The sequence below is a fragment of the Mesoplodon densirostris genome, chromosome 9 (assembly GCF_025265405.1).
Source record: "Mesoplodon densirostris isolate mMesDen1 chromosome 9, mMesDen1 primary haplotype, whole genome shotgun sequence".
Lineage (NCBI taxonomy): Eukaryota > Metazoa > Chordata > Mammalia > Artiodactyla > Ziphiidae > Mesoplodon > Mesoplodon densirostris.
Genome location: NC_082669.1, coordinates 85,820,634 through 85,835,433, shown reverse-complemented (window position 1 = coordinate 85,835,433; position 14,800 = coordinate 85,820,634). Strand labels below are relative to the sequence as shown.

The 14,800-nt window shown below is 37.4% G+C and overlaps 1 protein-coding gene across 2 annotated transcripts in view; it reads left to right on the top strand.

The window, feature by feature from the left end:
* The window catches only part of CADPS2 (calcium dependent secretion activator 2), a 493,834-nt gene that overhangs the window by 223,862 nt on the left and 255,172 nt on the right, over window positions 1-14,800 (top strand). For both annotated transcript variants that reach the window (XM_060108899.1, XM_060108898.1), the window contains exon 7: window positions 10,466-10,577. In XM_060108899.1, coding sequence (XP_059964882.1) covers window positions 10,466-10,577 — 112 coding nt within the window. The remainder of the gene's footprint in view (window positions 1-10,465; window positions 10,578-14,800) is intronic.

Below are 14,800 nucleotides of genomic sequence, written 5' to 3'. Positions count from 1 at the left end.
GGAAGCCAGTTGTCACCTTAATTTCCACCCACTACACAGTGAAATACAGTCTGCTGAGTGACAGTGTACAAATCACTTTCTGTGGCCCAGATGTTCACAAATTACAACTAACACAACACTGCCATCCCATCTTGCATATCCAGAACGTTGGTGCAGTGACAAAAATGTTATATATAAATAAAATCTCCTCTGTAAATCAAATGGAATTTCTCGGAGAATATGCCCCTTAAATTTAAGCTGGAATTGTAAAGTTCTTTAAAGCTATTATAATATTCTAATTTTTTAAAGCGTATATGGGTACTTTGCAAAAAGACATCTTTATACCAAAGGTAGAATATTTTTATTTAACCAGATACACAACTGTGCTTGTTTTCACTTAAAAATTTTCCACCGACATTGTTTACTTCTAACTTTTGCATATGTAAATAAGGATTAACAAAGCAGCAACTAAAAATATGTGCATATAGGTAATTAAGAAAAAGGAAGTTGCAGTTCCAAAATAATTAAATATCTAACCAGGCAACTAAATTCCACCTGATTTGTAAATATATGTGATTTTGGTGATCAGAGGACCCAGGTATTTCATCTTCTAAAATCATATTATTCCCTTTAAAAGTGTTAAGAATAAGCCAAACCTGGCTTTACACGAGTTCTGTGTGCTTCCACTGAAACCGTGACAGATGTATTTTACTTGGTTAAATTGGAATATGATCCACAGTTTTGTGATTCTTCTTAAGTTATAAACATATCAGACATATGATGTGATTGGTTAAGTTAGTGTTTGTGAGGTATTCAAAGGGAAATTGGAGACAAAGTCTTTTCTGATCTTAGTATTTGGTTTTATAATATGTACAAATAGACTTTGTCTCAGTATTTCATTTTTATTTCAGGGGAAGGACTTTAGTGAATAAGTACTCTATCAGATTCACCTCATAGAGAAAATTGTGATTACTACTTAAGCAGTCAGGTAGCATTTAATTCTTGTGATATATTCTATACTAATTCTCTACTTAAGCAGGGCACAGGTGCAGTGATGATAGGATAGGAAACGTGTACCCAAAAAGACAAGTGGAAAAATACCACAAAATCATTTCGTTCAAGCACCAAAAAGAGCTTAAATAAATTTAAGCTCTTAAAAACTAAATGAAATGTTTATTGAATAAATTAGTAAAACACACATGTTACTCCTTAACAAGTTTTGCCTAAAGAAAGTTCCACACCTTCACAGTTGGCTAAGACAGAGATTGGGTAAGAAACGGACAGTAGTCTCAGGTAAACACTTAAAAAGCGTACGTGTGTTGTTTATCAGCTGTGACAGTTTTGATACGTAGAAATTCACTTATTTGAGAATCTGTCTGAACCACTATAAATATATTAAAATTACTGGCAATACTATTTTAGTTAAATGTAATGTTATATTTTAAAGTACAAAAGTGGCTTTCAGATTCAGATGATTGTTCTTATTTAACAGCACCCCCCACCTTGGGTTGGTTGCATTATCCATAGAACCGTGTGTCTGTAAACATGAAATATTTTCTGTATGTTTTGTATATATTAATGGAAGTCTGATCTAAAGCTCTGGTGCATGCAACTTGTGCAGGTGTCCGATGTGGCAGTAATGAAAGAAACTCAGCTCCTGATCTCAGTTCTCCTTCCATGTGAGTTGGCCCTGCACATCTGAGGGTTCCACATCCGCAGCTTCAACCAACGGCACTAGGTCCGCATTTGGTAGAATCAGCGGATGTAGAACCCGCGAGAAACCCAGGGCTGACTGTACCTATGACATTTTATATGAGGGGCTTGAGCATCCATGGATTTTGGTATCTGAGGGGGATACTGGAACCAATGTCCTGCAGATACCAAGAGACAACTATATAGCTCAGTAAAATATACTATCAACCAAACTTGGTCATTCAACTGCTGTGAATCACTTCATAGTCCTTTGAGGACTGGTTAGAATAAAGTATATGGTGTCATTCATTCATTCAACAAGTAGTTATTGAGTTGCTCTGTGCTAAGTGCCACACAGGTACTAGGTTTGAAGTGATGACTAAAATCAGAAATGGCTAGTAAATTAAAAAAAAAAAAAAAAGGCTATTGCCAATGGTGCTTGAAGTCTAAAGCAGGGAGACACCCTGTTATGTGTACAGGAACACATAATTACAAACTGAGTTAACTGCTTTGAAGAAAAGGAATCTGATCCTAGGCAAATATATATGACACAGTAATGTTACTTACTTGGGGGATTGTCCAGTGCTGCAAATGGAGTTGGCTAGGGAAGTCTTTTTGAGAATGTAACCCTTGAGCTCTCAACAGAAGGACAAGTAGTAGTTAATCGGATGATGGCAGAGGATCATGGGACAACTAGGAATCTATACTAATGAAGGAACAGGCAAGTTCAGCTGCCCTATGGCGGGAACCTTCTGGATGGGCATAGACTGGGGTTAGAATGGTTGACATGAGGCCTGAGGCATAGCTAAGGGCTGGGTATGCCCAACCTTGAGAGCCATGGTAAGGATATTAATCTTCATTCTGGTGTCTTTGCTTCCTTATCTTAAATTTTTTCTTTTACCCTTTCCCATCTTCTATGGTAGAAACCTCAGTGTACTTCAGAGTTTTTGCTTCTGTTCATAAACATAGACTTGCTTGCTTAGTACTTCTCAGAGTGGTAGGATTTTTCTAGGGAAAATAAAAAGGAACTGCTTTCATATTCTGGAGTTTGGTGGGAAAGAACCATTTGTAAGGATGGCTCATGTGTAAAACAGCAGTATCTTCTTCTCTCATCATTGCGGGAAGCGAGTTAATCATTCACGAGTAGTTACTCCAGCTCTGTAGCTGGATAAAGACCACCACAGATTTTCTAATCATGCTTCTCAGGTTACCTTAGCCCCGTTCTCCTGTACTCTTTTTCCTGGTTTATCGTTTTCTATTTTCCCCTCCGTAGTTGACTCTTTTGGGTTGCACCAAATCTGCATCATCTGCCCGTTCCTTCCAGTGCCATGTGGTACTCTGTGTGTACCACCACATCCCTACTACTTGATTTGGCCTGTTTCTTGACTCTGTCATTCTGCTCAGCTCATCTCTGTAGCCATTCTTTACATTTTACCATTATCTCCACCATTTGAAGGTAGGACTCTGTTGGTAACCATAGTAGCTAAAGGACAGAATGAATGAAGGAAAAAACAAAAAATGAAAACAAAAAATCCCAAGCCTCCCTCTGCACATGCCAACCAAAATGGGGGAGAGACCTGCCAGCTGGTTTTGAATCTTAAGAAATTCTTCTCTCGGCTAGATTTCCCACTGATATGTTGATGACAAAAGCTCCACCTAGACTATCAGGTTCTTAGCCTGACCAAGATAAGCACCAGCTTTGTACTGTTACAAAGTACTATAGGACTGGAATTTTCATTTTATTTTGTTTCAGAATTTCCTCCAAATGGAACCTGTAAAGATTTAATAAGGATTCTAGGAATTCCAAATATCTATATCTTAGACTTGGATGCAACATTCCCCAAAGTGCTTCCTGCCTCGAAATTGGGTACCATGACTGTGTGAAAATAACTGTGTGCCTTACTCTCACAGACTAAGGGGCGCAGAAAGCCAAAACATGCACCAGCCGTGTTTTCTGGAGCTAATTCAGCACTGATGGACTTCCCAGAAGTCAAAGAGCTATCAGCAAAAACTGCATCCCCACCTAATCTGGATAAAACCTGTGGTGTTTCAGGACCTGTCTTCTGTCCTCTTGATGTATTTGCTACTGCTTTCCCCTGAAAACAGAATGTACGATCACTCTCAGGGCTGCTTTCCCTTCAGAGAAATGGGTATGAGGAAGCAGTCAGGAATTGCTCACTTGGACCCCTATCCTGACATCAGGAGAATAGGGTGCTCAGGTGAATTGAGAATAGTCATTTATTTAGTATGCCCTTCTAATCTTCAAGACATTATGATAGGTGTTTTCATATTGATTTCATTTATTCTTCTAAATCCTTGTCAGGGAGGACTTACTACTATTCCTATTTTCTAGGTAGGAGAATGTATCCTCAAAAAGTTTGACGTACATGATTTAACTCAGCTTTTCAAGCCCTGTCCTCTTAGACTACAAATTTTGTATTTTTTTTAACACATCGTCATCTTCTCTCTTGAATATGTAATGTATGCTTGTTATGTACAGAGCACAGTGGTGGTTGCAGTGAGGGGCCTAACTGTTGTTTCTAAGATAAATCATAAACGTAGAAGGATAATGCAGTAGGTGGGAGACTTTGGTCTTAATGTGGAGGCCACTATGTACCTTTAATCTGTACTATATAGTATTTGTTTGTTTCACACTTCTCCCTTTCCCACAAGCTAAGTCCCTGGATGCCGTAGTCTGTTTTCTTTCATCTTTGTATTTTAAACATTCATCCCTACAATGGTCACATGCTAGGTGCTTATTAAATATCATTCTAGAGGTTGCACAAATGAGGCAAGAATTAATCTGTCGTTATTAAAATGTTTCCTCAAGTGCCAGTTAGGTAAGTTATGGAGAAACATAAATCACTTTCACTCCTTTAAAACCTTAACAGAGTTCCCGTTGTTTCATAAGTATCAAACATTTTTTCAAAAAAATCAATTTAAATGTCCTTAATTTTTAAAAGCATGTCTGCGTTGCATTTACGTTCTAAAGTATCACAAAATTAAGTAGTCACCGGCCATCAGAAATCCCCAGCAAATGGGGATTTCTTTTCCTGAGTAACACAGGGTAGGTCTCATAGGATCTAGAAGCACCGAGTGCCAGCAGTGACTGTGTACTATGAAAATTACCAGATCCGGCTCCTTGACCAGATTCCTCCTGAGTCTTCCTGTGATGTCCTCCGGGCAGTGGACTGGAGTACAAGTACTCTACTGATGCTCTTGGGGCTGGTTTAGGCCCTGCCATGTTTTGCATGCTTTAGCTCTGCATGTTTCAGCTCCATACATCATGCTCTTGTTGAGTGCTTGCTGCTTTTGGCTGTCTTCTTAACCCCCTCAGGATGGTCCCAGGTGACTTCTACCCTCTCTGGAATCTGAGATGTTGGTATAATTCAGAGACTTCTCCTATTGTTCCCAAACTACTCTGCACTTGGAAAATCTTTTTATTTCACATAAATAGTAATTTAGGAATGAAAAAAAAAAAGTAGTTTTATCTACAGGGAGACCCCAGGAGGGATTTTTCTAGGAGAAAACAGCCTGTGTAAATGATTCAGTCTGCTGTTTCCCTTTCAACCCCCCTGCCCCCCACCCAATGTTACTGCTTGAAGACACAACCAAGAGTCTTTTACCTTTGGAGAAACAGCTGAGGAGCATTTGCTTTCAAATGTAAGTCATTAAGAATGGGATGCACTAACATTATATTACTCTAGCAATTCCAAGGCTTTCACATTAAAAAACACATAAAGCAAAATATTTTCACGCCCATATTGTCTAGCCCCAAAGAACATTAACCCCTGCTTGAAATTCTGTCAAATTAAAGAGTAATCATTGGAAGATCTGGTAAAGCAAGCACCAGCTGACCCTTCAACAACATGGGTTTTGAACTGCATGGGTCCACTTATATGTGAATTTTTTTCACTGGTAAATACTACAGTACTACGCCATCTGAGTTGGTTGAATCCACAGATGCGTGTATAGGGAGGGCTGACTGTAAATTATACTTGGATTTTCGACTACGCAGAGGGTCAGCACCCCAACCCCTGTGTTGTTTAAGGGTCACTGTACTAGTAACTGATGGACACTCCAACTTACTAATAACAGTATGCTGTACTGATTAGTGATAATTATAACCTAATATTTGGAAACAGTATAGTTTAAATTTCTTTTTATCTTTAAAGGATAATGCATTAATTCGATGACATTCGAAAGTTTTTTTCTTTTTAAATTCCAGTTTATATAACACATCCACCTTTTATTTTCATGTCAAAAAAAACAGGAAAAAATCAGACTGATGTTCTCACATAAGCCTCAAAGTTATGGGTATGAGAACAGTATGAACATACATTGGTAAATTTCTGTAGTGGTTTATGCAGTATGTTCTCATTTTTACACCATTGCATTTTATTATTTAAATCCTTTTTCTAGGGATTTATATGTGTATAGTGGACTTTATGCTTTAAAGTTAAATTAATTTATCTTCTATACCAATTATTTAGCCTGTCTTTCTAAATGTAAGGTCTTAAAAATCTTGATTTCCAGCTTATAAAAAGTTACTTTTTGGTGCTTTCTCGACCAAGTAAAATTGTAATGCAAGACGTGACAAATGGTTCTCTTTAAAATTAGATGCTTCAAGCTAAGGTCTCTGAACTACCTTGCTCTGAGGGAGAAAAAGAAAAATGCGTATGAGAGATTATAACTTCTGTCTTTTCTGAAACCCGATTTTGTGCTAACATGCTTGTTAGGCTTGTTCAGAAGAAAATGGTTCAGATATAATGATTTCTGTACTCTGGATATGGAAGTTTAATGGCATTGAATAACTTCATAAATGAAATGCAGACTTTAGAGAATTTTATCCTATTATTCTTGAGGCTTTACCAATCTTGAGAGCAACAAAATGGAGCTGTCTCTTCGAAGGCAAGCGGAAACATCCAGTAGAGGATAAGAGCCAGAATGAAGGTGAAGCCCATAGCGTTTTTCTTTCATGATGAAAGTGATCATTACCCACCCTGAGCCATCCCCAAATATTGTTCTACCTTAAACTGCAAGATAACATCCCAGGATTTCTTCATTGTCATGTTGAAGAAACAGATAACTTTGTATTGTCTTTTCATCATAATAAAAATGTTTCAGTGTGGTGTTTTTGAAAGCCCCTCCCAAAGTTTAGAGTCATAAAACTTAGTTACTTTAAAAGATATTTTTTATTTCTTCTATTAAGATGTGCATCATGTCAGCATTTAGACTGTAAATTGTCTTTAAAAGAAAGATTAAAGATAATGTGCAAAAATGGGTTAAGGTCCAGACTACTCTCTCTCCTTTCCAGATTGGTCTTTTATTAATCCTCCTTTCTTTTCTCCCCCCCTCTACCCTCTTTCTCCATTGTTCTTCTCTTTTTCACCCCTACTTTCTTTCTCCCCCATCTCTTTCTCTTCCTGTTTCTTTTTTTCTCCTTTGTCGTGTTTTGCTATTAGTTGATGTCTCTCTCTAGTTTCTGATATTGTCTGGATTTTAATGTTGCCGTTTTATGAAACTGATTAAAATCTTAATGTTCAAATCTATCCGTTTTTTCCAGGTAGGTATCATTTTGCTTAGTAAAGCTAAAGGAATACTACTGCGGATCCTAATAGTAATAGTTAGCATTCTGTATGCACTTTCTGTGTGACAGGTGTTGTGCCACTATGAGTATTAATATGAATTGTCTTCATTTATACCTCAACAGTTTTATGCGGGAAGTGTTAGTTATGACAAAGTTGCTTGCCTGGAGTCCCTTTGCACGTTGGAATTGATGTTTGAGCCCACAGACTGTCTCTGGGACCTGCGCTCTTTAGCCCTGTCTCACTACCACTGTTACTCCACTGAGGCAAGGGCTCAGATACTGGTTCGGATTTTTTTTTTTTTTTTTTTAGTCAATCTGTTTCCCCACACACACACATCTTTATATGAAACTCTTTAGAACAATGTTGTGACACTTGTCATTAATTTCATTAAGGTTGTTGTATTTCACAGATAGCTATGCAGAATAATTCCTTTGGTTTTGTTGAAACGATAGAGTAGTATACTATGATGTCTTAAATGGAAATGTGATTTGTTGAATAAATGTTATCCTTGTGGCCTAGGAAGTTATATCATAATTTTATTCATTACCACAGTATTGCCTTGGGCATATTATTAACTTCTGCATTTCAATTTAGATATCTCAAATTGAATTTTCAAATACTTCTTTTTTTTTTAAGGGCTTCAAATGCTTGGCTATTTATTTATTTATGTATGTATGTATGTATGTATGTATGGCTGTGTTGGGTCTTTGTTTCTGTGCGAAGGCTTTCTCTAGTTGTGGCAAGCGGGGGCCACTCTTCATCGAGGTGCTCGGGCCTCTCACTATCCTGGCCTCTCTCGTGGCAGAGCACAGGCTCCAGATGTGCAGGCTCAGTAGTTGTGGCTCACGGGCCTAGCTGCTCCGCGGCATGTGGGATCTTCCCAGACCAGGGCTCGAACTCGTGTCCCCTGCATTAGCAGGCAGACTCTCAACCACTGCGCCACCAGGGAAACCCTCAAATACTTTTAAAGTATGTCAACTGTTATGTATGTCAACTTACTTATGTAAGGCAACTTTTATAAACATTATTGATCACCTAACACAAACTAATTCCATTAAATATATAGAAAATTGTTTTAAAATATACTCAGTATATTTTTAAGGGAAGAAATTTAAATCTGATTAACTATTAAAATTGAAGGGGAGGGGTGTTTGTTTGTAATAAAGGTTTGAAATTCTATCCAGTAATCTTGGGTTTTGTATTACAATGCATTATTTTCAAATCTGGAGTTTTAATTACAATAACTATTTGTGACAAATTTTATGTAATACATAGATAAATTTCTTATGAATCAACCTTTTTAATTACTTAGGAAACCTTTAATATTTAAGAACATAAAAGATGTCTTAGAATTCTGTCCTTGATCAGTCAGTATTTTTCTCTTTGGAGAACTGCATATTGGAGTAGATTAGGGATTTCAAATAATCATATAAAACTGTAATAATAGTTTCAAAGGATTTTTGACATTAGAGGAGACAAAATATCATTGATTTAATACACAAAAGAATTTTTATGAAGAGAATTTAGTTTAAAAGATCAGCAAATTCTGTGGAAAACTATTAGGCTGTGTCTACATGACTACTAAAAATCATTGATTTCAGTTATAAGAAAATGTCTCCAAAAGTTAGTTTTCCAAATTTAACCACATGTTACTCAATAAAGAGAAGGGTATGTCATGGGCGTCAACTCCGGAGTTGTTATCCAGATCGCCTGACTGTATTCAAGGCTTAAGATTCCACACTCTAAATTAAGAATTGTTCTCTCCTTCCTTATTTTGGTTCTGAATCTATTTTTATTTTTATTCCTATTTTAGTTCTACTTTATCTCAGACCATCTAAATTCTATGAAATGGCAAAAAGATTCTTTGCTAATCAGTTTCTAGAAATCTAAAATAGAAATTAAGTTGCTTTCCGTCCTGAATGAATCTCTTCCTTCCCTCTGAAGTATGACTTTAATTTCAAAAGAACAAACTGCATCTTGATGCAGGTTTCTTCAGTCATTGAAATGGCCTCTGCTTTTACTGTACATGTATCACAATGTTAAAAATTAAAACTGCTGTGATAGGAGAAGACATCATGTTTATTTAGTTTTTGGTATGCTTACCTCAGTTTTCTGTATTTCAGCTTTCTGAATAAGGTTTATAAAATAAAGTTTAGACAGTGCCATGAATGTGGTAAGCTGTTTTTTTAAAATAAGAAATTGGTATTTTTATTTGGTTATTATTTTTAACAGGAATCTTATCTCATTAAATCTCTTCTTCTTCCTGTTATGTCTGTTTTTCTCAGTGGTATTTTCTTTATGCTGTGCTGAATATCAAGTCTGATCTCAGAATTATGAGAAACATTGATAAGATTTTTTAGTATCAGGTGTGTGCCATCTGTTTGTAAATAGACTAGAATGAGTTGGTATGTGGTAAAGATGAGATGCTATTAATTAAAAGATAAGCCAAGGAAACATGTTATTTTGTTTTGATTTGAAAAGCCAGATATCGACAGACTTACTTCATTCTTAGGAGAGTGTACTGGGAAATTAATGGCTAAACACTCCTATTTTATGGTGCTTATTTCTTTCCTTTTGACAGGAGCTTTAATAAATCATATAAAGTAAGGGATGAGATGATTACCTCCACTTTTAAGAATATAAATAAAATATCTAGTGAAGACTTTGTAAGAAGAGATGGTGTGAAATCTTCAGCATGCAAAAATAATTTCTGAGAAACTACCTCTTACACACTCAAACCGTTAACAGTTTTCCCCAGCCATCCATAAAAATTGTGTTGTAATTTGTGTTGGAATTAATAAAATAGGTTCCAATAGCTATATCTATAATGCTTTACCTTTCTTTTTAAATTGAAGTATAGTTGATTTACAGTGTTGTGTTAGTTTCAGGTGTACAGCACAGTGATTCAGTTATATATATATATTCTTTAATGCTTTACCTTAACCTAAATTCTTATGGCACACTGTGTTTTGTACTCTAATGTGCTAATTTTTAGAACAGCTGAATAATTATTACAAGCTGTAAAGCTTATTGTTACTTTCTTTCTTGACTGTACCATCTGTCAGAAACAAAAGCAAAGATAACAATCTCAGTGAGCCACGAAAGACTCTCCATTGCTTAATGTGCCTTTTAAGGAAACACACCTACATGGAAAACAAAATTAAGGCTGCATTTCAAAGAGAATCTTTGTTACTTCATTGCAGATGGGGAACCCAAGGAGATTTTACCACTACTCATCCACGGCCTGTGGTCAAAGTAAAACTCTTCACGGAAAGCACTGGGGTCTTGGCCCTTGAAGATAAAGAACTGGGAAAGGTGAGTTACGGTCAGCTCCGTGTTTCCCAGGGAGCACAATTTTAACTTCTCTTGATTTAGAGTTAAGGTGGACCAGTATGCAGTGTGTAAACCTTCTGTTCGTATGTTAATAATTTATTTGTAATTTCCCATGAGTCCAGCTTACAGCTCTGATTTACTAAACATAATTGCTGTAATGGAGAAAGTATTGTGATAGGCCTTGGGTGTTTAAGGGGAACACATAAGGTCCTAGTCACTGACTGAGTCACTCTTGTCACACGTACCCCACTGGCCAGTGCGTGAATGGTATAGGCCAACTTGTCCTTCTTGGTGAAAGGTAACCCTAATTCAAACATGTCTGTCCGTGGGTTACAAGCATCCTCTTTATATTTGAAGTCATCTGCTCTTTATGTTCGTTGTGATTAGACTGATTACAGAATATCTCTTAAGTGTATTTATCTCTTGTACCTCTCTCATTTTCCCTGTGAGAAGGTCTTCGCCACACACCTTTTAGCATAGAATTGTTTTTTTCCTATAGTCACCTCCTCATACCTATAGTATATTTATCCTCTAATCTAGTATCTCGCAGCTTCTTCTGACGTTACGGTACATTTGTGATCTTAACATCTCTCTGTGTGAAAGATTATCTGCAGTTTTGTTTACGAGGTAGATGTGTTCCAGTGAGTAGACTATAGAGTTATCTTCTGTAATGTGGATCTGTTTTACCCAGACCTGAGCACTGCTTTCATGTATATTTTCCAGAAAATAAAGCCTTAAGAAATCTTACTTGAAAATTTCTGGTAATGGTGGATAGCTGGTGTGATGCTAGGTGTTGAAGGATGCTAGGATTCGTGTGTACGTTGGATTTTTTTCCCCCCTAAAGTTGGGATTTCTATTCATTTCAAATCTTCCTCCTTTTCTGTATCCTTTGCACCTTTGAAGTTTTTTCATTTCTAGGGATTTCGTGAATCGATACCCACACTCCAGAAATTGTGAGTCTGCATTCATATGCTAGATTTCCTCTTCTGTTTCCCTGTTATGTGTATTTCTTAATACCTAAGAGAGCTAAACCATAATGTTCGTTCATTCATGTGCTTATATATTTGTGCATTTATTCATTCAACAAAGGTATACAGGTGGCATAATCTAAGAGAAGAACCCTGGAGACTGCATGTGGTCTGATGGATTTGTGAATCAGGGTTTCTCATTTAAATTATTATTACATTCATTTTACCTTGTTTCCTTATTGTAACTATTTTTCACTGTGTAATAGCAGCCATTTTAACTCTAATGCTATAACGTAATTTAAGGTATTTTTAATTTATTTTTCAGCTCTCTAGATAGATAGATATAGATATCTATATATATATATAAGCAATTTTTAAATTATGTACATGAGTGATATATTTTCCAATCAGTTGTATATCTGAGAAAGACCTCATGCTCCCTTATTCCTGTGATACATGAAAGACAATTTTTCTATCTGTATAAGAGTTTCTCAACCTCAGCACTATTGATTTTCTGAGTAGGATAATTCTTCGTTGTTAGGAGCACTCCTGTGCATTTTATGATATTTGGTAGCATTCCTGACCAGTCAATATATGCCAGTAGTCTCGTCCCCTCTTTTTTTTTTTTTTTTTTTTTTGCGGTAAGTGGGCCTCTCACTGCTGTGGCCTCTCCCCTTGCAGAGCACAGGCTCCAGACGCGCAGGCTCAGCCGCCATGGCTCACGGGCCCAGTTGCTCCGCGGCATGTGGGATCCTCCTGGACCGGGGCACGAACCTGTGTCCCCTGCATCAGCAGGCGGACTCTCAACCACTGCACCACCAGGGAAGCCCCCTCATCCCCTCTTAAGTAAAGATGATAAGAAATGTCTCCAGACATTCCCAAGTGTCCCCTGGGAGCACCCCTGCTTGAGATACATTGATCTATGCTAATGACCTCAGTAGGTTCCATGATTATAAATTTTTGGGGGGTTAATGACTTCCAATTTTTAAATAAGTTTTCTTCCTTGGAGCTTCAGATTTGTATATCCAACTTGCCTACTTGGTATTTCTAATTGTGTATTAACAGATATCTCACACTAAATATTTTTGAAATAAGAACTTTTGATTAGCAACCCCATCAAGTCTTCCATAGGGGCCATTGTCAAGCAAGTGATCTCAGCATGCCCTTTTTTTCTTCTTCTTTGACTCTAATACCCAATCTATTTGCAAGTTTTGTCAGCTTTTTCCTAAATTTATAGTGAGTATGTTCACACTTTAACATTTCCTCGACCGTAATTCAAGACATCATTATTTCTCACTAGTAATAGTCAGCTTACTGCTTCCTCATTTGTCATCTCGTCCCTTCTGATCCAGCTTTCACACCTCAGCCACTATGATCTATTTAAAATTCAAAACAGAATCATATCATTCTGTCCTTAAAATCTTCCATTGCCTTCTCAGTTATTTGGAACAAAGAATCGGACTCCTCATCATAGTGTCGTATGCCCAAGAAGGGTTGTCAAAGTGGGACCCTGGACAAGCAGCATCAGCAACACCTGGAAAATTGTTAGAAATGCAAGTTCTCAGGCCCAACTCTCCATCTGTTGGAACAGAAACTTGGGGGTGGGGTGCTGCAATCTTTTCTAACAAGGCCGCCTCATAATTTGGACACACACCAACATTGAAGAACTCTGCTCTGCATGAACTGATCTCTCTCCAAATTCATCTCCTATTACACCCTCCTTGCTTACTATCATTCTTCCTTCGTGTTTGGCTTTCTTTCTGTTCCTCAAACATATCAGACTCATTTTTGGTTTACACTTTGGGTCTTTAGATGTGTTATAATCTGACCACATGTGTGCAATTAGAAGAAAATTAGAAAAGAATGGTGATCATCGCTGGAGGGTAGAGCTACTGGTAATGTTTTCTATATATTTACCTACTTTTATACTTAGAAACAGTAACAACATTTTAATTTGAAGAAAAAGGCCTTACATCATCTGAGCTCTGTAGTCTAAAATGATGTAACTCTTGTATCTGGGGATCTTAGTTTAGTGAAGTTTTTTAATTAAAATTTTGTGTGGTATTTGAAAGATGAGTAACACAACCTTTAAAATAGATGTATAGCACAGGAAGATACACTAAATGGATATAACACAAGAAAACTGACAATAACAAAAGCTGACAAGGATTCAAATCAACAAACTTAATCTTTGCCGGCGGAAATGAAAAGTTGTACAGCCACTGTGGAATACAACTTGCCAGTTTCTTATAAAGTTAAACTTAGACTTACCATATAGCTCAGCAGCTGCCCTCCTAGGTATCTACCCAAGGGTTTATACAGTTCATGTCCACACAAAACCTACATGTGAATGTTTGTAACAGCTTTATTCATAATCGCAAAAAACTGGAAGCAGCAACATGTCCTTCAACAGAGTAATGGATAAATTGTGGTGCGTCTATAGAGTGGAATACTATTCAGCAGTAAAAAGAAATGAACTACTAATTCATGCAACAACGTAGATGAAACTTAAATGCAAGTGAAAGAAGTCAGACCCAAAAGACTACATAATGTATGATTTGTTCTAAAAAGCCAACATTATAGAAACAGAAAAAAGTTGAGTGTTTGCCATGGATTGACCCAGGGGGGAAGTGGTTGGCTGAAAAGGGGTGTAAAGGGATCTTTCAAGGTGAAGGAATTTTTCTGTGTGATACTGGGTATTGGATATATGAATGTATGTATTTGCCTAAACACATAGAACTGTACATCACAGGAGGAGGTCAATCAAGATGGAGGAGTAAGAGAATGTGGAACTCACATGTGTTTGATAAACACATCAGAAATACACCTACATGTGGAACAGTTCACACTGAAAACTAACTGGAAACTGGCAGAAGGACTCCTATACAACCAAGGCTGTAAGAAAGATACACATATAATCAGGTAGGAAGGGAAGAAAAACGATCAGGTTGGGACTTGTGCGCCTGGAAGGGAACTTAGAGGAAAAGGGAGAATACACGGCTGGACACTTGCCCTGGGGAATGAGCAGTGAGAGCCACAGATTAGACACCCCAGTTCCAGGGTCCTAAACAGGGGAGATGAACCCCCTTGGCTGGTTGGAGGCTCTGGGGACTGGAGGGCTAACAGGAGGGCTCTGGGAACACTGGACTCGGCTTGTGGGCAGCACGAGCACACTGGCTTGCCCCCCAAGGTAGGGTGAAGAGAGGTCTGCTCTAGCAGCTGCCAGGTTTCCCAAGA